The 26,388-nt window shown below is 38.4% G+C and overlaps 2 protein-coding genes across 6 annotated transcripts in view; one reads left to right on the plus strand and one right to left on the minus strand.

Annotated features, from left to right (window-relative positions):
* Positions 1-136: 136 nt before the first annotated feature.
* On the minus strand, positions 137-4,222 carry fam177a1 (family with sequence similarity 177 member A1). The gene is made up of 5 exons (XM_063908838.1): positions 4,069-4,222; positions 3,414-3,599; positions 2,649-2,715; positions 2,280-2,377; positions 137-1,672 (listed from the first exon to the last, which is right to left on the minus strand). The coding sequence occupies exons 1-5, from the start codon at positions 4,135-4,137 to the stop codon at positions 1,457-1,459; spliced, it is 636 nt and encodes a 211-aa protein (XP_063764908.1). The 5' UTR covers positions 4,138-4,222; the 3' UTR covers positions 137-1,456.
* Positions 4,223-4,626: 404 nt separating this feature from the next.
* Positions 4,627-26,388, plus strand: part of ttc7b (tetratricopeptide repeat domain 7B) — a 28,037-nt gene continuing 6,275 nt past the window's right edge. Inside the window, exons 1-18 of one of the 5 annotated variants that reach the window (XM_063909436.1) lie at positions 4,627-4,819; positions 7,646-7,800; positions 7,991-8,066; positions 10,452-10,544; positions 11,679-11,842; positions 12,328-12,449; positions 13,571-13,649; positions 14,271-14,446; positions 14,598-14,661; positions 15,253-15,390; positions 15,481-15,732; positions 16,944-17,061; positions 17,470-17,527; positions 18,567-18,639; positions 18,761-18,921; positions 19,001-19,117; positions 20,018-20,115; positions 20,424-26,377. In XM_063909436.1, the coding sequence (XP_063765506.1) occupies positions 4,699-4,819; positions 7,646-7,800; positions 7,991-8,066; positions 10,452-10,544; positions 11,679-11,842; positions 12,328-12,449; positions 13,571-13,649; positions 14,271-14,446; positions 14,598-14,661; positions 15,253-15,390; positions 15,481-15,732; positions 16,944-17,061; positions 17,470-17,527; positions 18,567-18,639; positions 18,761-18,921; positions 19,001-19,117; positions 20,018-20,115; positions 20,424-20,725 (2,367 nt within the window). In that variant the 5' untranslated portion in view covers positions 4,627-4,698 and the 3' untranslated portion in view covers positions 20,726-26,377. Of the gene's footprint in view, positions 4,820-7,645; positions 7,801-7,990; positions 8,067-10,451; positions 10,545-11,678; positions 11,843-12,327; positions 12,450-13,570; positions 13,650-14,270; positions 14,447-14,597; positions 14,662-15,252; positions 15,391-15,480; positions 15,733-16,943; positions 17,062-17,469; positions 17,528-18,566; positions 18,640-18,760; positions 18,922-19,000; positions 19,118-20,017; positions 20,116-20,423; positions 26,378-26,388 lie in introns of those variants that run through there. The other 4 variants (XM_063909437.1, XM_063909433.1, XM_063909434.1 and 1 more) reach the window with 4 other exon arrangements.

Consider the following 26,388-nt stretch of genomic DNA (forward strand, 5'->3'; position numbering starts at 1 on the left):
TTCTGTATGTCACCTGGTTTTCTCTGTCTACACTTATATGTTTTCCCCTAGCCTGTTTATATCATTGTTGTACCTGCAGTTGCTTTTCACCTATTTTTTAATATTGTGTATCAAATTCAAAACAGAAGAACCTTCAGATTGTTTAACGGTTTTATTAACACAGAAAATATAGATATGTATACACATATTCAATAAAGGTTTGTTAAAATAGCTTTTGCATATTTTCCTTTTTCCTTTAAAAAGCACAACTAATATCCTTCATTGAAGACGGACAGAAACCCACAGTGTTATATACATGCATCGGCTCTGATTTGTTGCATCCAATACTTCTTTAAAGCCCATAAAGAAATCTCTTCTAGCACTAGATCATTGTCATTTCTCTGAATCTTCACCACTTCAGGGCTGCTCTGAGATCTGAGGCCTGTCACTCAGCCATGTCAGAGGATAAAAAGAATCAATAAGCAGCTTATGATAGCTCAGTGTTACGCCTGCTGCACTCAGACGCTTCAACAAGGACACTTTAAGATGAACCCTCAACAACATGAAGGCAATAGTGTAGATCATAGTAGGTCGTTCTGTTTGTCAATTGATATCATCACAGAATCAATGTTTACATGTTTACAAGTACAAAGAAAGCATACCGTCTCTTTGAGGTAAGTATTAAAGTACATTTGAACAAAAAGTGTTACTTCTCACACGGCTCCAAATCTCAATGACATATATCCATCTACACAATAGTGATGCAATACTTAACTTTATCTTAAAGACACTATAGTGACCGGGAGGTTTTTTGGTCTATCAATACACTATGCAGACATAGATTTGTTATAATTATTTGCAGGAGAGCCATGAAATCAGTTAGTATGTGCTGCTATGTAAAGATGTAACACAAGATTCATATGCTAGATAGATATTAGCTAATATGTGAAAGCAAATCTTACTCCTGTGAATTTAGATGTTGGATTAACCCAGGCCTAGGCAATAACTCAGGTCATGTGTTTACAAACTTGGTTTATGTAGTGAAATGTCTGACTTTGCATATATCCAGTAGTAGAATCATGTGTGTGTTCATGCTCATACCAGAGGAAGGGACAATATTTAACCTTTCGTTCTCTGTTCAGCTTACGTTGGATTTCCATCTATTTATTAAATAATAAACAACATTTGAGATTTATTATGTATTTCTCAAAAAATGTAACACCCACCATTTATTTACCTTTCTCAACTTAGCCTTTTATGCTCAACAAAACAGTTCAAAGATACCTCTCAGTCTTGCATAGGATTTTAACGCCTTACACACACTTAAATTCACAGGTACGGCGAGTGCACTGCTACAGCCCTTTGTATTTCTCCCTGCACGGAGTACTATAAAATAAAAAAATAACAGTATTATTAATCTATAAAGCAAAGTCAATTAATGTGTTCGGACTTGTAATGGAGAGAAATGCTGAAGTTTTCATGAGGGAAGTGGGGAGGGCACTCTGTTTGTTTCTGTGGTGCTGAGAGGAGCTTCAGGTTCCAGCTCAAAGCTAATGTTTACAAAGGAGGCTCTGGAAGCTTCCGGCTGATCCACGGTGGCAGGGTGAGGGTCGTTGTGCTCGCCTCGTCGCTGCTCTGCAAAGCGATGCTCCGCCGTGTCAGCCAGACGGTTCTCCTCCTCTTCCTCCTCCTCCTGCAGGACAACAGTGGTGTGTGTTGCATTCAGCACGACTTATCTATCGTTTGACATTTATTTTTTGTGTTATGCTCCAGCCTTCGCGCAAACAGCTTTAAAAAAGGTGTGACTTTATTTATATATAAGACTGCTGAGTTGTTGGCTTACAAGATTCTGATTTGTCAATTTGGACATTCAGCAGTCTGCTCTTTTCCGATAGCAGGCCATTGCTAAGGATGCTCCGATTAATAAGCTATATGCAGTCATATCAATCCGCAGAAAGAATTCCGGTCAATTTTACGTCAGCTGTATCCACAACAATCGTTTTTTTTTTTGCACCACCAGAAAACACCACAAAATACTTTTTCAATAGTCATTTGTATATTTGTGGAGAGCACCAAACTTTGGATTATTGATGGCTAAACTGTGCCCAGTAGAGAACATAAAAAGTGGGCTACAGTAAAAATAAAATAGTCAAATTGACATTTTATTAAGTAAGAAGACGTGTAGTAATTAGAGTATTGTGCAGTGAGCCGGTCATTATTGAGAAAGGAATCATCCCTTATATAAAAACATATAAAATTGCAGTGAAACTCAAGGATGTGTGTGTGCACATGCGTCATACCTCTTTCTTTATGCGGTAGTACTCATCTATAGCGTACTGGTATTTAGGAGAAGTGATGCCGAACAGAGAGGCCAGTCTCTCTCCCATGAAGTCACACACTACGGAAAAGACACATACACACATCATGAATACATCTTCTAAAACCTTTTGACATGAAGCAATAAAAGACACAATTCAAGCTAAAAACAAGTAATGTAAAGCATCTCATATGAAAGTATGCATGTTTCCCAGTATTTCTGCAGAGTATTTATAACATTTTGTGGTTGACTGTCTGTAAAAACCTTAAATCTCTTGAAATTTTAGAACCAGGTGAGATGTGATTGGTTCTTGTTAGAATTAATACCAACTGACAGAGTAGACCCGTGTTACCTGAGATAGTAGAAGTGCCCATTCTCCACATGTGGAACCAGAAATATGGACCCCAGGTCAGTTTGGACTAAAATACAGATGAGGAGAACATGAAAATTAAAAACACAAAAGAACACTATTGATGCAAGATCATATCATCACATTATTGAAGCAGTGGTTCTCAAATGATGAGGGGGGGCAGGACCCATGATTATATTTGATAATTTTCTCTGTTTTATATCATAATAAAGGAAACTCTTTTTTTTTCAGACTCATATTTATCACTATTTTCTTACATTTTATAAACCAAACACTTAATCAAGGACATAATTGCCAGAAAAAAATCAATAATGCAACGTATCCTTAGTTTTTTCCTTAGTTTCTGCCACATTCAAATGCATGTTATAAGGCAGCAGTGCAGTGTAGTGATAAGGAACAGCCCCATTCAATTTAACAGCCTTCTCCTTTACTGCTGTATTTTTGTAAATGATTGCTGTGGGGTGAATAAAGGATTTATAATACTGACTCCACCACTGTATTTCCTAAAAACAACCCAAGCGGAAGTCAGATTTTTTAATATATCCTACACATTTCAGGCTATTTGTAGATTTTTTAGGCTTCTTATGTTGTGAGGTTAATTGCCATATTGAAATGGATTTTGTTATGAGTGACTGTTCATTAAGATTTCCATAGCCTAACATGCCGCAGATCTCAGGCTGGTTCAGTATCTGTAAAATACTGATGGTTTTAGTAAAGTGACTTTAGAACGTTTCAAACCCATCCTACCGTATCTACAGGTAAGACATCTCTCTTCACAGGCTCATCCACTTCTTCCTCTTCATCGGTGCTGTACTCCTCCATGGTCTCTCCACTAGCAAAGAAGATGGTCCTGCGGGGAACCTTCACTTTGCCCTGCCTCCCCGCAGAGTCTCCCATTTCCACCCTCTCAAAGTCGTTCTCTCCTTTTAGATTCTGTCAAAAAGACCATACGTGTAAATCATTTCATCACCATTGTAACAAGTATTATCCAATGTCTTATGAATCGTTATTTGTAGGATTTGTTAGTGCTTTCAGGCGAAGCGCAAGCATGTTAACATATATTTGAATGGTGTTTGATGCGCCATGGGCACAATGAACGCTTAATAAGTAAAACACAAGACACTTAGCTATCTACAAAAAGTAGTTTACTAACTTTATAAGTAGTAAAAGATTAACTGCATAATATGTCGCGACTACAAAGTACGGTAAGTCAAGTAAATAGCCTCAAATATTTGAACAAAACACGTTAGCACTCCAGTTTAAGTTAGCTTATTAGCTACTTTGTTTGTTTGTTGACGGTTAGCTTCGCAGCTAAGGAAGTAATTCACTGTTAATACAAAAAGTCAGTGTTTTATCTTTCACAAACAAGAAAAGTGAACAAAGTAACATAACATGGACTCACCTTATCAGTTTCCATAGTTTGCCCAAGTGAAACATTCACATTAGTTAAATACAACGACAAATCTGCCATAGCAATCGCTCCTTACACCTCACCACAATCTGGTTGTCTGGGCACTGTGTGCTACACTTCCTATCTGACTTTTTCGGAATAAAAGCCTTCTTTCCAAAATATTGACTATTGGTAACTGTTTTGCTGCACATTATTAATGCAAATGACAGGAAATAAAAATCTATTAGACCCATTTTTAGAATGGAATTTAAAAAATGTAATTAGTTAGACATTAGGGGAAGCATAAAAATCCTAAAAATGTTACTCAATAATGTTTTTGAACTACAACTATACACAGTGTGTGAAAGCAATGTTGCTCAATCTAAGCACAATTATGTTAAGAATCTGAAACCTTCTGTTGATGGTGGTAATACATATTCTATATATATATGACATATAATGTAAAATCAGTATTATTATTATTTTTGTTTGTTTCATTAACTTGCAACCGTTTGTTTTCGAAGCTTTATTCTGAAAGTTATTAGCGGAAAGTGCATTCCACGTTTCACGGTAGCTTGTCTCCTGTACTAGCGAGAGGGATCCTCTTGTGGTGTTTTGGTCCAGGCGAGTCCACTCACAAAAATGACAGCAAGGAAGTCTGGCTCACGACTTGAGACCGAGATAGAGCGGTGCCGTTCAGAGAGTCAATGGGACAAGATACCGGAGTTAGTGCGACAGCTCTCGGCCAAACTCATATCAAACGGTAAGCAGTGTGCGGGTTGTTGGTTCATTCAGTCTGTAAGGCCTGCTCCCTGCTCTCAGTCCTCGGCACTTCCTGACAGAGGCAGCCGAGCCTGGGAGTTTTCCTGCACTATGCTGTGGTGACAGCTAGTTAGCTAGCAAAGGTCAAGTAAAAAAGGCTACCTTTTACAGAGGATTTCACGTCATTTGGGCAGTATGGTGTATACTCAATGAGATACTTTGATTTTTAGATAAGACTAAGCTTAGTTCCTGTGACAGTTCTGCCCCCTCCTGTCAAGCGGAACTACACACACCTGTCATTAGGTTAGTGTATTAACTTGACTCCAATGATAAACTATTCAGTCGCCTATTATCGACATACAACAACCTTTATATCATAATTAGAATATTATTTTACTTTTCTTACAGTGGGTGATATGTCCTTCAGTGGAGAACTTGATAATGCCGAATTGACTGGATCTACAATATTGTATTTATATGCTTTAACATTAACCCTATGTATCGTACAAGTCTGCCGAAACATCCACACTTATAATGTCAGTGATGGTTTTGCGTCGCAGTTAGCTTCTCTTAACTTCGCTGTGTGGCTAAGAGACGTGATGCTACATGATAGCTGTCAAACTCCTCAATGATGGTGATGCTGAATTGTAAACCGCAATACTGCCAATTAAAAAGTAAATACTCATAAACGAAATATGTAGATAAATAGATAACACCTGTTCCCAAGCATTTGCCAAATCCTCACTATACATTTAAAAGAAAGAAATACAATGTTTTGTAAATGTGTAAAATCCATAGACTGTACTGTATATCCCTGCAAATTGAACGCATCACGATTGACACGATGTCATACATCTTGATGCGTTCATTTGACAGGGATTTTATGATACTTTAAATTCATTTTAAACGGTATGATATCCCATCATGCCATGCAATTTAAATCCACCCATTCACACAAGTTTCGGCTATATCACTCATGTTAGAATCTTGTTTATCTGTTGTCTTTTACCAGAATTAATTGTTTTAAATTGCAAAAAAAAAAGTACATCCTTTCTGAATTACTCTGCTTCAGATGTGTGCACTGTTCTGTCATGTAGTGCATGTAAAACACACCTATATAGACTTATTGTGGTGATTAATGCATTTAATTACCATAAATACTAGTGTGATATATATTTCCTATTCGGTCCCTCAAATCTTCATCTACAGAATGACTGATCATCCCCTGGAAATATCGTCATTGCTGGCCTCCAGTGGTTTAACTTTTAACCATACTGCAGTGATGTACGGTTGTAAAAGACCCTGTAACATCACTATTGTTAATTAAAAGCACCGTCATTTAAATAAAGTGCTAGGTGAGTCACAGAACGGAACAGCCCATGTTGGATCTACATTTTAAATGCAGGATTGTGTCATCATTATTATAACAGAAATGAAATGAGGAGCTCGGGATTTAAGATTTTCATTGCCATTCCCACACTGTAGCTTATATGCATTGGACATCAAAACTTTTGAATCTTGAGAAATGTTGTTGGATCTTTAAACTGCAAGACAAAAAAAAATATTCTAGTGGCTTTAGTAAGAGTGTTACAAATCCCCTGATATCTTTATATTGAAGAGGAAAAGTTTCAAAATGTTATTCTCATGTAGAATAAATGTGATTATATGTTAGACTCATTATTTCTCAGATATGTTACCAAAACAAACAGTACCAACAAATGTACAACTGTGGACATGTGAAGGTTGCAGATTGTTTCTATGAAAGAATGCTGCTGCTGTGGAATGTAATGTGGCACATGAGAGCTGGGAGCTCCGGTCACTGACTGGCATCAGTAACAGGATTACTGCTGGTTTCACCCTTTGAACCTCTTAACACAGTCACACGCTTCAGAAGCTTGTTAAGGCTGTACGTAAATCTGACCGGTGTGTAAGCACTGCAATAGCTTTCAACATTCTCTGCATCATTTAGCTTATTGTATTTACTTATTTTTCTGACATGTATATACTTCATCTGCACTACTTGTAGACTGGTCTTGCAACATAACCTGCACTATTTTATTCTAACTTATCTACTCTGTTTCATTTTGCACTATTCTTGTCTTATGTCCTTGTATAATATGTTGCATTATTGGAGGAGCTCGGGACCGAATATTTTCATTGCCATAACTACGCTGTAGCTCCTGTGCACATAAATAAATAAATATTTATATAATGTATATAATAATAACACCCTTGAATCTTGAATCAGTGTTTCTCTATGTAGATATACATAAATATACCGGCCAGCAGGCAAACCCTTGAAGTGGTCACATTGTCATTAGAAAGCGACCATATTTGTTGTAATTGTAAATTAATCTTACAATTAATTGACCGTAAAACCTACATAGTTTACTTGTATATCAACCTCAGATACAATAGTTAGTCTACTAATCAATAAGGTGATTGACGGAAATATAATCACCACGTTTTTGGGACAATCGAGTAATCATGAAGTACATTTCCTACAAAAATATGAAAGAAAATGCTGCTATCAGCCTCTTAATTAAGGAGATTTTTTTGGGCTTTTCTCTGATTTATATCCTATTTAAGTGAATATTGTTGGAATGACCAAAGAAGACATTTGAAGTTAAACTGTAACTTAATGAACTAAGATGGACAAATGACACTATACACACACTTTGATATAATTTTGTTGACCAATCGATGAAAAGAAAATGATAATTCAATAATGAAAATACATCCTAACATTGTGTGTGTGTGTGTGTGTGTGTGTGTGTGTGTGTGTGTGTGTGTGTGTGTGTGTGTGTGTGTGTGTGTGTGTGTGTAGATGACCTCGGAGAGTTGTTGCAGGGAGAATGCAAGCTTCAGACTTACCTGAAGGAGAACCCCATCAAACAGGGGGCCAGTCCCAGGGGCTCGCGACCTAAACTGGTGGAGGTCAGGAAACATCTGACTGCTGCTCTGGACAGAGGGAACCTCAAGGTAACTGCGGAGGAAGACATGGGAGACAAATTGCCTAAAAAAAGCATTAATGTAACTTATCGATTTTGCTTTCTGTAACATAATTACGGTCACAGAAGATGATCTGTAGAAAAAACATCTGCAGGCGGAAACAAAGCTGAGTCAAACACCTTCAAAAGAGATAAATTGTCTTTATTTTTCTCTCTCTCAGGCCGACTACATCCAGGAAGCCAGCCTGCTGATGGCCAAGCTGTGCTATGTGGAGGGAGAGCACAGAGACGCTTTAGGTAACCTTCACGCTCCTTTTGGTTTGATTTATTTACATATTTCAACTGTTTGCTCATAGTGTAATGTTATTAAAAGGACAGATCACATCAAAAACTAAAGTATGTTTTACTTTCCTGTAGTGCTATAAATCAATATAGACTATTTTAGTTTGAGTTGTTGAGTGTTGGATATGTTTTCCTCCTCCTATTTCACAAATGCAAGAGCAATGTTTCCTCCCAGAAATCATGACCTGGTTAATCAAGAGACACGCAGACCATGTTATGAGCACTCCCATGCAGGAACTGTTTTTAAGTTACAATTATTTAATTATTTTCTAAATCGCAAAAAGGGCTCGCACAATTTTCACATCGCAGGAAGCACAATATCTGTAAATGGCTGTATATATTTATTTATTTTCATTTTGACATTTTGAATAAAGCATCGTCGATCTGCAGAGATGTGTGTATATATATATATATATAAATATATATACAGTGGTATGCAAAAGTTTGGGCACCCCTTAGGAAAACCACTGCATCAGTTTGTCACTTGCTGAGCTTTTGAAGCAGCAACTTCATTTTAACATATGTTATACCTTATGGTAACAGAAACATCTCAGTAGTGAAATAACTTTTATTGGTCAAACAGAAACATGTTTATGTGCATTCAAACAAAAATAGGCATGTGCATAAATTTGGGCACCCCTAAGAAATAATTCCATTAATATTTAGTATTGCCTCCTTTTGCTGCAATAACGGCCTGTAGACGCCTCCTGTAGCCACAGACAAGTCCCTTAAGCCTGGCAGGTGGTATTTTGGCCCATTCTTCCACACAAAACGTCTCCAGTTCAGTCAGGTTTCTTGGCCTCCGTGCATGGACAGCCTTCTTCAAATAAATCCATACATTTTCAATGATGTTAAGGTCTGGGGACTGGGATGGCCATTCCAGAACATTGTACCTGTGCTTCTGCATGAATTCCTTGGTGGATTTTGATCGGTGCTTAGGATCATTGTCCTGCTGAAAAATCCAACCCCGGCGTAGCTTCAACTTTGTGACTGACTCTAGAACATTCTTGTCAAGAATCTCCTGGTACTGTAAGGAATTCATGTGGCCCTCAACTTTAACAAGTTTTCCAGTACCTGTGCTAGCCACACAGCCCCATAACATGATAGATCCTCCACCAAATTTTACAGTGGGCAACAAGTTCTTTTCATTGAATGCAGTGTGTTTTTTTCGCCATGCATACCTGTTCATGTTATGACCAAATAACTCAATCTTGGTCTCATCTGACCACAGTATTTTGTTCCAAAATGCTTCTGGCTTGTCCAGATGTGCTTTTGCATACCTCATGCGACTCTTCTTGTGATTAACACTCAGGAAAGGCTTTTTGCACATCACCCTTCCAATGAGCTCTTCCTGGTGCAAAGTACGCTGGATTGTGGAACGGTGAACAACTACACCATCAGCAGCCAGATGTTGTTGTAGTTCTCTGGAGGTGGTCTGTGGCTTCTCTGTGACCATTTTCACCATCCTTCGCCTGTGCCTTTCCCCTATTTTTGTCGGCCTACCACATCTTTCCTTCACACGGACTGTTCCTGTGGCCTTCCATTTCACAACTACGTTTCTGACTGTGGAGACAGACAGCTTAAACCTGTCAGATAATTTTTTGTACCCTTCTCCTAATTTATAATGTTGGATTATCTTAGCTTTCAGGTCAGTGGAGAGTTGTTTTGAGGTCCCCATCTTGCCACTCCCTAAGAAAGAACCTAGGCCAGGCACAGCCAGCTATTACCTATGTTAAATAGCCTTTTTCATGATTGGTTCCACCTGTCTTTGTAATTGAAGGTCTAATGAGCTAATCAAAGCAATTTTGTGCAGCAACCTGTCAGCTATAAATCCGTACAGGTGTTGAAATGAATGCTATTTATAAGGGTGCCCAAACTTTTGCACATCCCATTTTTTGCATTTTATTTTATTATAATAAAACTATGTAATGCTACCCTAAGAATTTTGGTCTGGAAAACACTAAAACGTCTACATCTTTGTAGGAAAACAAATGTTGTTGCTGTGATCTTCTATTATAAAGGAAAAGCAAATTGTCATGAAATCTCAGAGGGGTGCCCAAACTTTTGCATACCACTGTATATATATATATATATTTATATATATTTATTTTTTTCCTTTGGCATGGATGAAAACAATCTCACCGTGATTATTGTATTTATATTTTTCAATATAAATGAGGCAAAATGATCAAGCTCTCAAATATCGTTAATCATATAGCAATTGCAAAATCAGTCCAAATAATTCCATTTCATAATTTTTTTTCCTAATCCTGCAGCCCTAGTTGTTTGTGTGTAATACTGGTGCATTTATTTATTCCTACATCATTTCTGTATTGACAGGTCACTACAGCAGGGTGATCCTGGAGGACATGCAGCTTGGGGGGGCTCCTGTGTACAGGCTGTCCATGATAGCAGAGGCATATGCTACTAAAGGTATAAACACACACAAACACTCACATACAGACACACACATACACCCAGTCCTCTTTGTCCTGTGCCTTCTATGCTTCGTCATCTTTAAAACAGTTGATCTTTATTCCTGCTCTACTGCTTTCCTCCACATGATGGCATTAGAGGGCAATATGAACAAATGCACGCAGTCACACATCATGCATCTGTGGTCGCTGTTGAATAAGAGATGTTCTTTAGACTTTGTATTTTTGTCATTCATCCAATGTAACAGGATATGATTTGCTCAGACAGTTGTGACTCCTGCCTGTCATTTATGATTGATAAGATATTAATGTGACAAATATACATTTTTTATTATGTTCTGAGACACAAAACAGTTAATCTATAAGAGATGATCATTGAAGTGTCCAAAAGCATCACAACAAATCTACGTTTTTAAAGCTAATCATTTAAGACTGCAATGAATTCCATACACCTGTAATTCTTCACAGTTTCAACCTCGATTTTGATTCTTTACAACATACCTTTCATAAGATTAAATGGAATTTGAATATTGACTAAATTAAATGTGTGATCTTTAACAAGCCATATAAAAAGCTCTTAACCTTCCATTGATTATTACATTTAAGGATAATGTGATTAAGTCTGTATCTTTACAGCCTTTATGGAAAAAGATTCATCAAAAGATGTATCCCTCTTATAAGCATCCCATTTATCTATAGTGGTGATTTGTCCTTGAACCATGAAACAAACAAAACAGAATCAAACCACCACAGAGGCACCAGCTAGCCAGGCTTACGCAGGATGAACCCATTGATCCATCCTGTTTATTTTTCTTAGGTTTAAATCTATTTTACATACAAATATCAATGGCTTCACGTCGTCTGTTTTCCTGATAAAGAACATACACTTTTTTTCTGGTGCCCAATAACTCCTCCAATAAATATCTAAATCACCCGGTGCCTGAAGCTGCCCAAAAGGACCACTGAAATGTCATTAAATACTAACTAAATTACAACAAAAACATAAACAAACAGCAATAAAAGTAGAAATACAAATGAATTTATTGCTCCAATATTTGTGAAGACGTTGAAGCTAAGGCGGGGTTTTCTTTCATTTAAAAAGCCCACTTTTTATTTCCTACGTCTCCTTCAGGACTGTGCCTGGAGAAAGTCTCGGCCGCCTCTCCGGCTCTGTCCAATCAGAACACTGGGTCTCCAGCGTCCAATAGGAGCACAACAGACCGGGAGCAGGATATCATCACCTGCTATGAGAAGTCTGGAGACATCGCGCTGCTCTACCTGCAGGAGGCTGAGAAGGTGTGTTATGTGGGCTTATGTCTTGAATAAGTCCTCTACTTTTCAAAGTGTGGAAGTGGCGTACAGGTTCTCAGTTGCAGTGTTTTCTCTGAGTGTCGTTACACAAACACTCATTAGATATCCTGTCAGCACCTGGACCCTGCTGACTCTGTGGGTGTGTGAAATTCTGCTGACAGCGTGCAATTTTGACAAATGCGCTTGCGCCCATGACAGCCAACTGGCAAACTCACTTCCTGCTGTTTATCCGGAGAATAAGAGTCGAGTCGATGGAACCAGCAGCTGAGGATCTTTGCTTGAAAAGTGACTTGGCATTTAACCTGTTCTCAAAATAGTTGCTGATTAATGTTTTTGACAGATGAACTAACATGTTGTGTCGTACAATGACAGATAGAAGCAGCATTTTACATATAATTCATAGAGTTTCAGCTGCCTTGCATTTTGTGTTAACTTCAGTTGTATTTCTTTCCCCGTGTGTGTTTCTGCAGGCATTGTCAGCAGGTATTCAGAACCGCAGCCCGAAGCCCGGCCCGACTGCCCAGGATCTGGAACTGGGCTACTTCCTGGAGACGGGCCTGCAGAGAGCACACGTCATCCACTTCAAGAACGGGTAAGATAAGATAAGATAAGAGGGACTTTTAATAATCCCCGTAGGGAAATTCAGGTGTCAAGGCAGCAACAGGATAAGAAGAAGCCCAGACATTACACATGGAATATACACAGGAACTGAAAGAAAAATGTTCTAATGAAAAATATCACAAAATCTCTAAACAAAGAGTAATTCAATAAAAAAACATGCTTTAAATGATTTTTTATATGGTATCTAAAATACAAATAACAACTCTCTGCAAACACATTCCACCCACTTTGTAGGTGTCGTGTTTCAAAGCAGCTGACAGGTTCATAATGGCAGAAAAGTGTGAACAAACGCATTGCAGCAGAAAGAAGTCCCCACAGTGTTGTTGTTTACAGAACAGCAGCAGACTGGAGGACATCTCAAACATGTCTTCTTAGTATTAAGGGATGGAACTTTAAACAAAGACATCGAAGCCGTTTTGCACTCACACACCTGAAGTTCAATGAAGTTCAAACGACAACATAAAACAAAACCTCAGCTATCATTTCTGACTATGACACATTACAGAGTTTGTTTGCATTGGAAGCTGCCAGCATGCAAAACGTGCACAGCATTCAATATTTTCAGATTATAATCCAGTTTAAAGTTTTTTTCCCTGCATTAATTGTACTGTAATGTGAGCTGTTAGTTTAACTGAACTGTGTTGGTATATTTTACACATTGGTATTTTGGTCTGTATTAATTGTTGGTGTGATAGACACTTTGTTTGTTGTTTGTTATTTCTGTACCTGCCCAAGGACTGCAGATGGAACTGAGCTTTTAGCTATAATCTGGCATAAAGCATCTCTTCTGTCTTTGAGATTGATGTATTTTTATGCATGGTCCTTCAGACTCACACGTTGATAGAAAAAATAATAATCAAATCCACACTTTTGTCAACAGTCGTTCCATTGTCATTAAGCTGTTTGTACAAAGCAAAGAAAGAAAACAAATGTAAATAAATAAGTGGAAAATTATTAAAGAAGATATATATATGAAAACAGTCACAAAATAAGATAATAGGCTGTTTTAAAATATCTTCCCTTCACACAAACAAGCACGACAGACTCTAACAAGTGTCCTTCTTCCTGTTTCTCCTCACTATGTTGCCGTAGCAACCTGACACGGGGCGTGGGCCGGTTTCGGGAGATTCTCCGAGCTGTGGAGAACAGAACCACCCAGAGCCTGCGCATGGTGAGGGAGGCTTTTTATTTTGTACTAAATAAGGAGATTCTTCTCTTAGACCTATGCTTTATAGTTTTGCTGAGTTGTTTACTTACATCCAAGTGTTTCTAACAGATTTAAAAACAAAGGAAATCTGAAATTTCAATCAATTTATGTTGAAATGTTTAGGTTCGTCCTGCATGCGTCAGCTGACATGAATTCGCTGACATAAATGTTCTTTGTAAACAGATTAAGCCTCCGTTTTACAATACGATTTCTTGATCTTGGTTGTTTCAAAATCATTTGGGAAGCTAAGTTAACGTTAGCGGCATCCAGACAGTGTTATTAAAGGAACACTGATTTAAAAAAGTGGAGCTTTATTGTTTTTGTCAGATTTATCACCAAGTCCATTTGTTTTGGAGAGGAGGAGACATTTGGGGATAATTTATCTTCAAATAAAAATAATGAACAATAATGGAAACCTAACCGGGATAGGCTGACCCGCTGCTTCACTTCGACACCAGACTCCATATCTTTTTATTGTTTTTATTTAGAGACCCATAGTGGCAACAAATGATGTATTCTGTCTTTTAAATACACAGTAAACAGTAAGCAGAATGCCTTTGCCAAATGTGCGTGTCTGTGTTTCAGACTATAGCCAGACAGCTGGCAGAGATCCTGCTCAGAGGGATGTGTGAACAAAGCTACTGGTCTCCTCTGGAAGACCCACCCACCGTGTCGCCATTGGACGATCCCACACGGCAGGGACACACTATCAGCAAGAACTACAGCCTGAGCCGACGTCCCCGGGTCTACTCAGGAGAGAAGTAAGGGATAATGTGTGGAAAACGGTGGGAAATCAACCCAAATGAAATCTTGCTGAATCTGCTTTTAAACCAGTTTCCATCTTCTCCATCTTCTCCATCTTCTCCATCTTCTCCATCTTCTCCTCTTCTCAATGTTTTCTCTTTCCTTTAGTCTGTTTTGCCCGCAGGAGAACACAGAGGAAGCTCTGCTGCTGCTGCTCATCAGTGAGTCCATGGTAAGACACAGTGGTGGAAGTACATTTACTCTTGTATTCTACTTATGTGCAAATTTGAGGTTCTTCTACTTTAATGGGTAGTTTCCTTTCATGCCACTTTAAACTTTTACTGTACTACAATTCAAAGGGAGATACTGTACTCCACTACATTCATCTGAAAGCTTCAGTTACTAGTTACCTTATTAATTCAGATTCTTTTAAATAGAAATACGAGAGTTTATAAATAAATCAAATTAGCCAACCACATTTAAGAACACCTGGACATAAAGACCACTTAATAAATGAGCAGATTCAATATTTTAATTCAAATATTGCACTTGTACACATTTAAGTATTATTTTATTATATTAGAATAATTTGTTCTGTGTTTTTAAAGGTATTTTTTCTGCATTAGGTAGTTTTACATTTAATACATTATAAATACAAATTATACTGTGTGTGTGTGTGTGTGTGTGTGTGTGTGTGTGTGTGTGTGTGTGTGTGTGTGTGTGTGTGTGTGTGTGTGTGTGTGTGTGTGTGTGTGTGTGTGTGTGTGTGTGTGTGTGTGTGTGTGTGTGTGTGTGTGTGTGTGTGTGTGTGTGTGTGTTTCAGGCTAACCGGGACGCCGTCCTCAGCAGGATCCCTGAGCACAACAATGATCGCATCATCAGCCTGCAGTCGGCCTCTGTGGTGTACGACCTGCTGACCATCGCTCTGGGCAGGAGGGGGCAGTATGAGATGCTGTCAGAGGTGAGCTATCCCTCTGTGGTGATACTGAACAGTGTTAAAGCCCAGCCCATAATCAAACACCCGTATAAAAACACCTTAATTCTCCTTTAGATTCAATTCCCCAAACATGAATGTTTTATTGCAATCCAGTGGAGATGTGTCGTGTGTGTGCAGTGTTTGGAGAGAGCCATGAAGTTTGCCTTCGAGGAGTTCCACCTGTGGTACCAACTCGCTCTGTCACTAATGGCTGCTGGGAAATCAGCGCGTGCCGTTAAAGTCCTGAAGGAGTGCATCCGTCTGAAGCCAGACGACCCCACCATCCCACTGCTGGCTGTCAAGCTGTGTATCGGGCCCCTGCACTGGGTAAGGCCCCTCCTGCCCACACAAGCCCACGTTTTAGTGATTCTACACACCTTGGGTAAAAGTATTGTTAAGCTACCGATCTGCGTAAACCAAGATATAATAGTTTTGGGGGATTTTCCTCTATCTTTTCTTTTCGTTAACAGTTCTCTTTGTTTCTAGTTTTAAAGTTTTACATTTTCCTTTTAGGGGTAGTTTTAGTTAGTTCTTTGTTTTAGCTCTTCAGAAAGGATTACATTTCCTATATATACTGTATATATATATATTTTTATCCTTTGGGCCAGGTATAATATCTCAGACGTGTTTATACATACAAATGAATGATGGGAGAATGGTGTGAAAATGGCCACAAAGTGTATTGTTTAGTCATCGTGCCCCTTTAGTGTGCAATGTTAAGCAATTGCAGCATATTGAGTTCTGCAATACCAAGCTTTATCTTCAAAAAATAGCTTTAGTTACTTGTTACTTTAATAATTCAGATTTATTCAGAAAAAACTCAAGTAAGCCAACTCTATATTCAACAACAGCTGGCCAATAAATCATAAGCAGATTTAAAGGGAAAGTATTTTTCTATTTAGTAAGAAATATTGTTTAGATTTTTTTATAAAGACTTGTGTCAACAGCCATAATGTTTAATCATTGATTCCCTTTAGTGTCCAATATAAAGCAATTTTGGCACAGTGCGCTCTCCTGCAAAACAGAGCTCGATCTCCACTGAATATAATTAGCAGCTGTGAGCGCCTCCACTCACACATGTTAAAATGAGAGAAGGATAAGGATGGGGGTGGAACTAAAATGGGTTTATTGTCCAGGAATAATGACATGCAACTCAAAATAAACGACAGCTGTACGGGGTTCGCTGTCCGTCCTGTGGCCAGCTCGTCCTCCCAGGACCCAGCCTAGAACCAGAACCAGGTTACTGGCACGCTTTTATTTAGAGACTCATTACCTGATTCCGGTCAGCTGTCTGGTCTCCGGCTGAGCTACTCCCATCACTCCAGCAGCCGGCGCTCTAACCAACCCCGCTGCCACACCAGCCACTATTGTTTATGTTTACTCAGAATGATGATTTACTGTTTTAGTCTGCTAGAAAATACCCAGTATCCACTATCTGATAATATGTTTGCTCTGTCAATGCCTAACCTTTAACTCCTTATAATAATTACATCTTTCCGTGTTGGTTCTCTCCTTATATGTCTACTCCCATAATGCAGCTGGATGAAGGGGAGTGCTTTGCCAACATTGTGATTGACATGGGGGAGAAAGCAGCCGAGTTCAGAGCCAAAGGCTTCCTGGCCATCGGGCTGGTGTACAGCCTGAAAGCCACTGACGGTACGTCTCTGCGGGTTTACGCCCTTCAACATCAAATACACATTTTATAGTACTAATGGTAGAAGGGAAGTCTAACTTTGATCTGCATCTGTGCGTAAATATGGCTTTAAACACAATGAATACACATGCAAAAAACAAAAAACCTGCGCCGCTTTGTAATTCTGATTTTTGAATTCAAATGAATAACGCTTTTATTTGTTGCAACCCTTTAGGAAGTCCATATCTCGTGTAAACATTTTTGAAACACACACAGAATATGCCTCCATCTTTGTTTTCTTGTGATGCTTCCACATGCACATCAAGACATCCAATGCTACATGAAATATTGTCATAAGACTGTCACACATTCCTGCCTGCATCCTGTCCTCCTCTTCCTCTCTCTGACTCTCTGTCTCTGCCTCCCCTCAGCATCGCTGCGGAGCACGCAGGAGGAGTACCAGAGGAAAGCTTTGGGAGCCTTCCAGAGGTTGGGCCTGAGCCACGCTGCGCTCTCTTTTCTCTTTCCCTCCCACACCTCCCTCAGCAGGATGCCGTCGCAGCACTAACTGCTGATCAGCCGAACCAAACACAACCTGTTTGTCATTTGAGCCCTATACTGTCATCTGTGTACACACTATATGACTCTGTGTATACTGGCCTTCCATAAACATGACCTCAAGTGGAAGGAAACACTCCCATAGCTCAAACACTGAGGCTATTTTAATACATGTGGGAAAGGAGGAGTGATTTGTAGCTATGAAGTTTTATCTAATGGTAAGGTACATTTTTTTACTATATACACTCCTGTGGTGAAATGTATCAAGTACATTTATGCACGTTAAGTACACATTTGAAACATTTTTACATTTTATGCTGCATACTATGGCGACCGACAGGTGCAAACACACTTCAAAAACCTCAAATATCTCAGATATGAGAAAGGCTCTGCAGCTTCAGAATAAATGCAAATATAAAAACAAAAATGTTCAAAAATATCTTCACCTACTTAACCACTCATGCGCTGGCACATTTGCGTTTTTATATTTGCATTTGGTTCAGCATAACAGAGCAATATTATATGCATTTGTTAGTGAAAAAATGAAGAGTATTTTATAATGTTGTGAATAGAACGATTCTGCATACTAGGTACTTTGAAGTACATTTTGCAACTTCTATTCTTCTACTCATTTAGCTGTTTTTACTTGAAGTGTGTTATTTTAAGACCATATTGTTTCTACTTTTTCCAATACTGGCCTAGTGCTTTATTTATCACGTTTGTATAATGCTGCAATACATAGTCATTCCGCTGGCGTTAAAGTTTCTAACTGAGTCTAAAAGGTTTAAAAATATCCCTTGGTTTGGTTTTCTAAAACATCTATGGTTATGCAATCTTTGCTACTTTTCCACTGTCCTTCTGCTTCAGTGACCCATTTCCCCCCAGGGATCTTTTTAAAGTTTCATATCATCTTATTTAACTTATTAATTCAGCATGTATGATCATACAAAATCTCTCTGTTTCTCTGTAGAGCTCAGAGTCTGTCTCCCACGGACCATCTCGCAGCCTTCTACCTGGCGCTGCAGCTCGCCGTGTCCAGACAGGTAACAGCATCTCATTTGATGACAGTGAAAGTCAGAAAAGGACATTCCTGTCAATTTACAAACGGTTTTTCTACTCCAACTGTAGTTACAACCTCTAGTCTGTATATGTGTGTGTGTGTAGATCCCAGAGGCTCTAGGCTACGTACGACAGGCGCTGCAGCTTCAGGGCGATGACGTCCACTCCCTTCACCTGCTCGCCCTGCTGCTCTCCGCTCAGAAACACTACCACGACGCGCTTAATATCATAGAGATGGCTCTGTCCGAGTACCCCGAGAACTTCAAGTGAGACTCACACACCTACCGCAACACATTTAAGTGTCTTTTTTTCTGTAGCTGTTCTCTGATTGTGTGTGTGTTGTAGTCTGCTGTACACCAAGGTGAAGCTGGAGTCCATGTGCCGAGGACCGGAGGAAGCTCTGCTCACCTGTAAACACATGCTGCAGATCTGGAAGAGCTTTTACAACCTCACTAACCCCAGGTGATATTTGTTTCGCTTTCATTCATTCAGTAGCGATTAACGAAATTGGGTTTGCTGCAAAGAAATGTAAGAGATGTCTTGGAGAGTAAAGATTTCATTTGTAATATATAAATCTGTGCTGACTCTTGTAATTGTAAACTTGTATTAATGTTTATATATAGACATAGATATATGCATTTTTTAGGGTTAGCAGTATTAATGCAGTTTAGAATTAAATGAAAATCTACAATTAATTTAACCAAACTAGTTCTTTTTAGTCTGTAGGCCATCAACAACAGCTCCATGACACCTATGGAGGCAAATGGTCACAAAATTATGGGTTTTTTTTCACACAAGAGTAGCATATTATTAGCATTTAATTTACCTTTCATTTTCGAATATGTCTCTGTTCTGTATATAGCACTTACAATTGTGTGGCTTATGCATAGCTAATGTACTTTTTTTCTTCATGGTCGAATTCTCTTATTTTAATTTGCTTTTGATAATAGCACCAGCTAAATAAAAAGTAACGTAATGCACCACAGCATTAATGATAGTATGACTGTTACCCAGGAATCGTTGTGCAATCCCGTTAGCTAGCTAACCTGTAATAAATCAGTTTTCAGCACCTACCCATAACTGTGAACTAGTTACTACGTATTATTATTTCTATTGCTTATATTCTCAATATTTCTGGTCTATACCTCCAAATCGATGTTACGATGATATTTGAGGGTTGAGTATCACTGATTTCACGAGATATTTCAAACAGTTGAGAAAACAGGGAAAAGACACAATATTGGTTTAATATTGATATACGGTCCAGTCCCAGCCCTAACTTCATTTGAACTTGCGAAGAACCGTTTATTAACCTGTGTGTGTGTGTGTGTGTGTGTGTGTAATCTCATGTTCCTATTGCAGTGATTCAGGCCGTGGCAGCAGTCTGCTGGACAGAGCCATAGCAGATAGACGGCAGCTCAACGCCATGACCCTGCCTGACTTCAGCGACCCAGATACAGGTAGACTCACACTCACACTCTCTCACCCACACACACGCACACACACGCACACTCTCAGGACCTTCCCAGTGTTCCCCAGTTTTGTGTGTTTTTATTTGGTAATTGAATCATGAAAAGTTATTTCTTGTTATTATATTCTCGGCTCTCCCTCGTATCTACATATATCAAATGAAAACGTATCCCACTCTTGGTTGAATTTATTTCCTCTTAACAAACATCATATTTTTTTAACTTTGAGTTATTACGACACCAGTTGCCTAAAAATGATTCTTAACTTAACTCTGTTTTATTTCCTTTCTTTGTTGTAGTCTCAGGTTCTTCTTCATCCCACTGTAGTTCTGAACCCGTCTCCCCTACCTCCCCGTCCACCATTTCCACACTCTCCTCCCCTCTGTCCTCACCCACTTCCCCTGTCTTCATCCTCCAGCCTCCTCCTCTCCCTCCACACAAAAACGTATCCTTCCTCCCTTCTGCTGGCCCTTTACCTCCTCCTCCTCCTCCTCCTCCTCCTCCTGCGCCCAACAAGAACAGGACTCACTCCTTTTGCAACCACATCAATCTCCGTCCGCTCTCCAATTGTAATCCTCCTCGGCGACCACTCTGCCTGTAGCATGGTGTGAAGAGTGACCTAAAAGAAAACGGCTCTTTGATTGCTTGTGTGTTTAGTGATGAGAGCATTCCCCAGGTTTTTGCTCTGGTAATCCAAAGTATGTGGATATTAGTGGACCAGAAATATCCTAAATAGAGGATTAGCGGCTCAGGAGATTGTCAAAATTGAGCAACTGCCGAAAGGACAAGTTTAACACTAAACAGACTAACCGTTAGGACCGGATGTGCTTCATATTCACAGATAGTTCTCAGTCCTGCAAACAGAAGCTTGAGCCTTGATGCTGCAGTTGTTTTTTCAGCTTACTCAAGGTCTCAGGTTAACTTACACACTTTAGTTTAACTCCAAACACTCTCAAGTGAGACAGGGACAATATCTATCAGTTTAGCTCTCTTTTTCCCTTGGATATTATAAAAACGTAGTTTTACATACAGCTTTACTGTCTCTTCACATCTATCTACTTCTCCCCTGGCCGTGTGTCTCTTGTTTTTGTTAGTCTTCTGCATCCTCCTCCTTTCTCTTTCTATTTCGGTGAGGATATTACATTTGAGCCAACATGAATCTGTCTTGTTTCCAACCTTGTGTTGTCTCTCCATGTTGCCATCTCTTATACTAATGATGTTTGCACTGAAAATAATGGCTGTTATTTAGTCAAATCATTTAAGCTCATAGAAATGTCACTGTAGATTTTTCTCCAGAGGGGGATTATAATAAGTCAGACCAAGAACAATTACATCATCTAAAATCACAATGATCAAAATTACCAAAAATCTATTTGATTACTTTATTAGTATACTACTTAAATATATAGTCCTTTAAAAAGCTTTCCATTCCTAATTCCAATTTAAATGCAAAATAGATCCTTTGCACCTCCATATTTTAAGGATACACAAACCTAAGAGAATTATAGCAAAGTAGGTTATTTAAGATACTATGCATGTTTTATAGGTTTGTATTTAACATCTTTTCACCCTCTGTCTGAAAGCAGAGCCCAGTCTGCTCTGATTGGTGAGCTGGCTGCCTCTGTGATTGGTTAACCATTTTGAGATGTCCCGCCCCAGAAAGATATAAAGAGGTCCTATTATCTATTAAGCGTTTGACCAATCAGAGCAGACTGGGCTCTGGTTTCAGACAGACGGTGAAAAGAGGTGCTGCAGCACAGGCAGTATGAGAAAAATAAAGAGCTTTTTGAACATTAAAGCATGGAGACATGTCCCAGTAGAGGCACAGAATAGTAAGAAGCTGAATATGATTATAATATGTCCTCTTCAACATTTATGGCTATGTATGTACAGATGTGCTCATATTTAAGCATTTATTTGAACAGATTACAGCATAGGATAACTCAAGTGGAAGCAGCATTTTATCTAAAGTAAGGAATAAAAACCTCTTTAACGTGCTCTACAATCTTCCTTTATTATTTATTTGGAGATTTCCTCTCTGTCTCTTCCTTTTCCTCAATCATTAACAATCGTATTTCTGTTTTTTTCCCATCCCTCCGTTTTTTCAAGGCGGCTTTCAGGACGCTAACACTCTTGGTTTTTCCTCCATGTTTTCTGTTTGTAAGTAGCCATGTAACCTCCATCTGACCTTCTTTTATCCATCCATTGCTCCGTCCACCCTCTGATCCCAGCTGACCTTCCTTTACCCCGACTAGGTTCCGATATATGTACATTATTTTAGGAAGGGAAAATGTACATATATCCTCTGCTTTAACCTGATGTCCACAGCCAGTAGTTAGGAGAATTGTACTGAATGTATATCAAGTTGATGGTATTTGATTTTAAAGGAATACAACGACTTAAAGGAATATATATCCTAAAACGTCAAATGCTTATCCATTTCAGCAGAGCAAATGCGGACAGAGGCATAGCAATATGAACATTTTATTTCCCAATATCCTGGCCATGATTTTATCCTGAGAATCATCAAATAATCAAAAACACAAAATCTATAAATAACCTAAAACTGTTTAATTTGAGTTTCTTTTTAACCTTTTTTTTTTGTTGAAAAAATGAGTATTCTATGACATGTTAACATTTTGAACAAAGGGTATTTAAACCCATTCTTACTCGTTAAAAATAAAATAGCACTATGCATACTGGATAGCATACTTTTTGATTAGAAATGAACATTTGTTGCCAAATTTGTTGTTAATAGTGAACAGTGTTTAGAGTTAAAAACATTAAAAAAAACCTGAATAAATAAAGATTATATTTCTTTTAATTTATTTTTTATTTCTGGATTTTATATATTATTATTACCCTGAAAATGGAAATTCACCAGTTATACCATAATTATACACCATATTATAATATATTATATTACATAGCATATATATTAAATGTATTACTAGATTATATTTAAAATTATACAAAAAATTGAAAATGATATTTATTTTATTATATAGAGATTCACCACGGTTAACCCTTTTTTTTTTTTTAAATGAATGCAACCCACAATCAAATCCTTAATTTTCCAATCCGTAGAAGCAGCTTCCTGCATGCAGCACTAATCATCTGGATTGTGGCTGTACGATTAATAAATCATGGCAATAACCACTCGAGAAAGTGGTAAAGTCATAACATAGTGCATATCCAACAAACTCTAATGGAAACGTTGTTCAATTAAAAGATAGCCAATTGATCATCTTGTTCAAGAGAAATGTTTGTTTTATTTGTTACATCCGTGCATTTCTTCCTGTCAGTCAGTGTATTCCTTTGATTCAGTGAGCAGCTTTGGTGCATGTGTTGCTGTGTGAAATGTTAGGCACAAGGCACGGCCCGAGGCTTCCTACCTACTCTGCTAGCAAATGTCTAATGGCACCAATTGAAAACTTCTATCCATTCAAAAGAAAATCTCATGGTTTTCTCAGTTTTATATAACATCCAGTTCATAGATTGACTTGAATAACGGGGTACAAAATGGTCAGAGTGAAAGCAATTCATAAGAAAATACACAGCATGACTACTTCTGTTCATTTTTATGAAACTCCAACTAACCGCTGACTGAATAGCACTTTGTTCTTTCACCCACAAGGCCACATGTCCTACCGTCGGTCTATAAGCATATCCATAAGAGCCTTGCATAACAACAGCGTAGAAAAGTGAAAGGGTGGATTTGAGGGAAACAACATGCTGGATATCCATAAATGGAGAGATTGATGAAACACTTAAAAGAGGATTATTCAGTATTATTCAACCGACACCCCGTTTCCCCATGTTTTGTGATTAATTACTGAAACGGACAAAACAATTTCTGAAATGATCAGTGTAATCATATCAATTCCACGCCGTCATTATTCGTCCACAAATATTACTTGCCATTACTCAAGCCAGTAATGTTGCCTTTAAACTGGCATTTCTAAAGGGTTTTCTTTTAATTGATTAGTTTTAGTTACAGTTGTGATGAATTTCTTGGCTTCTGATGATGTGTTGATATTATGCAACTTGTGGTTCATAAAAAGAAGAAATATTTTCACAGGCATTCATCAAAGAAAACAGGCCTTTACAAGAGTCTAACTAATCCAAACAAAAGAGGCTAAACTCAAATAAAATCATAATCAAAGTTAGATCATCTTTCTGTATATTCTGTTGTACATAATATAATGAACGGTTGTCTGAACGGCGTCTCCTCCACAGGTTGCCCATATCTATGTCTGTTAAAGGGGCCCTACTATGTTTCTGGGGGGTTTCCCTTCCCTGTAGTGTGTTATATAGGTTTTAGTGCATGTAAATGGTCTACAAAGGCTAAAATCCCTGTGTTCCCTCCAGTGGGAGTTTCTCACCCACACACTACCTGAAACGCCTCCATTGGACTCCTTTGTCTACCTCTAGAACATAAAGACATAACTTTGTAACATATAGCTTTTGGCTCCAACACTTTGTACGTGATAGGCGGGACATCTCTAAGCAGTTGACCAATCAAAACAGACCAAGCTAACCAAACAAGACAGGCTTGATTTCTTAGCTGACCATGGAAATATGCCATGGGAATAGTAGTCTTGTATAGTGCCTTGACTATAGAGGTCACAAAAAAACTCTAACTGGCTCCAGCAAACACTAAGCTATGTTTTCTAAACTGCAACAAAACAAACTCTCTGTGACTCCCACTCACCTTTCCTCTCTGACAACAAGTCGAGTGACACAAAAAAAACAAGCCAATCTCACGAAAGGTAAAGGAAATGTTTTATTTCTCTGTAGGGTCTTTTTCTAATAGTGTAGTAAAGACACTCATGCTGTCAATACCAATCCAGTCCCACTTTTAATGCTATTGTGTGTATGTGTGAGAGAGATGGACATCCATTAAACACACTTTTAAAGCACAAAGAAACACACTCTTGCGTGCTTTGCTCTCTCTCTCAGACACAAACACACACACAGCTTTAATATTCAAAACTTGTCTTTCTATCCTCGTCTCACTCGTCTTTTACACATACTTCCTGTCCCCTACGACCCCGACACACAGCTCGTGTCTTTGTAGTTGAAAGAGTATTTTGGACCATAGAGAACAGAGTAATAGGAGAAGGGGATGGGTGATGGTTGATTAAGGTAAAGCTTTTATTCCGGCGAGGTTCGACCATTCGCCATTTTCATTTTTGTCCATGTTCAGGATATAAACATTGCATATTAATATAGTTATATAATCACTACAGGCTGCAAATGACGTGACTTAAAAACCAAAAAAGTTTGTCTACCACGTTAGACTAGCATTAGTATTTTTGAAGAAATGTAAAGCTTAATCAGTGTCTGTATTTTCAGTATGTAACGACAGGAACTTAACTATTTTTCAAATTATAAAAGTTGTATAGTTCAAAAAATGTATCTAAATCCAAATTGCACACACAGAACAGATCTTATTGAGTTTAGTCATCAATGTTAAGTTCATATCTATCAATTAAATGTATTGAAAATATACATTTTTACATTTTGACATTTTTATGGTACGGTGGCCAACAGGTGCAAAAACGCTACAATGGCCAAAAACATTTCCATTAGGAGAAATGCTTTGAAGTTAAACATGCTGCAAATTAAAAAAACACATGCAGATGAAGAAAGGTTTATTGAAAGATCAGATCATAATGGATTTAGTCGTACATTTTCAGTCAGATTGATCAGTTATGGTTAAAAATATACTTTTTCAGACATTTCTACATTATTTTGGTTAACGTTGGATTCAGGGAACCCATAAATTATGAGTTTGACTAAACTTGTTCTGTGTAAGAGCAGGATATGATCAAATAATACACCAGAAGACGTCTTATGTTTTGCTTTCACAGATCTGCAGTGTGCTCCTGCAGTCCCTTGCGGTGGCCATTTTGCCTCCCTGTTATAATGTATTCCAAATGCAGACACAAAATCTGAGACGCACTTACTAATCAGCTGAGTGCAGGTTGATGCAGTGTTTATGCATGGTTGTGTAGAAATTAATCCATTTAAACCTGGTTAATCCAGGGCCCATAACACTGTGTGCAGCGTGTGGAATGGTGTGGACTGATTAAAGGCTTTAGAGCAGGAACAGGAGTCTGCGAGCCCAGAGTTGTGAGCTTTACCCAAACACTCCAGATTTCACTTCCTGTTTCTGGGAAATCTGATGTTGTTTGGTGTAATTAAAAGCCGCTGAGTGCTGCAGTAGGTAGTCAGCACCTGCAGGAGATGATGGTGTAT

Source organism: Eleginops maclovinus, chromosome 19 (genome assembly GCF_036324505.1).
Source record: "Eleginops maclovinus isolate JMC-PN-2008 ecotype Puerto Natales chromosome 19, JC_Emac_rtc_rv5, whole genome shotgun sequence".
Classification (NCBI taxonomy): domain Eukaryota; kingdom Metazoa; phylum Chordata; class Actinopteri; order Perciformes; family Eleginopidae; genus Eleginops; species Eleginops maclovinus.

Coding starts and splice junctions, on each gene's coding strand:
- fam177a1 (XM_063908838.1), bottom strand. CDS start 4,137: ATGGCAGATTTGTCGTTGTATTTAACTAATGTGAATGTTTCACTTGGG. Junction 2,378..2,648: donor GGGCACTTCTACTATCTCAG/GTAACACGGGTC, acceptor TCTTTTCCGTAG/TGTGTGACTTCATGGGAGAG. Junction 1,673..2,279: donor ACTACCGCATAAAGAAAGAG/GTATGACGCATG, acceptor GTTGTCCTGCAG/GAGGAGGAGGAAGAGGAGGA.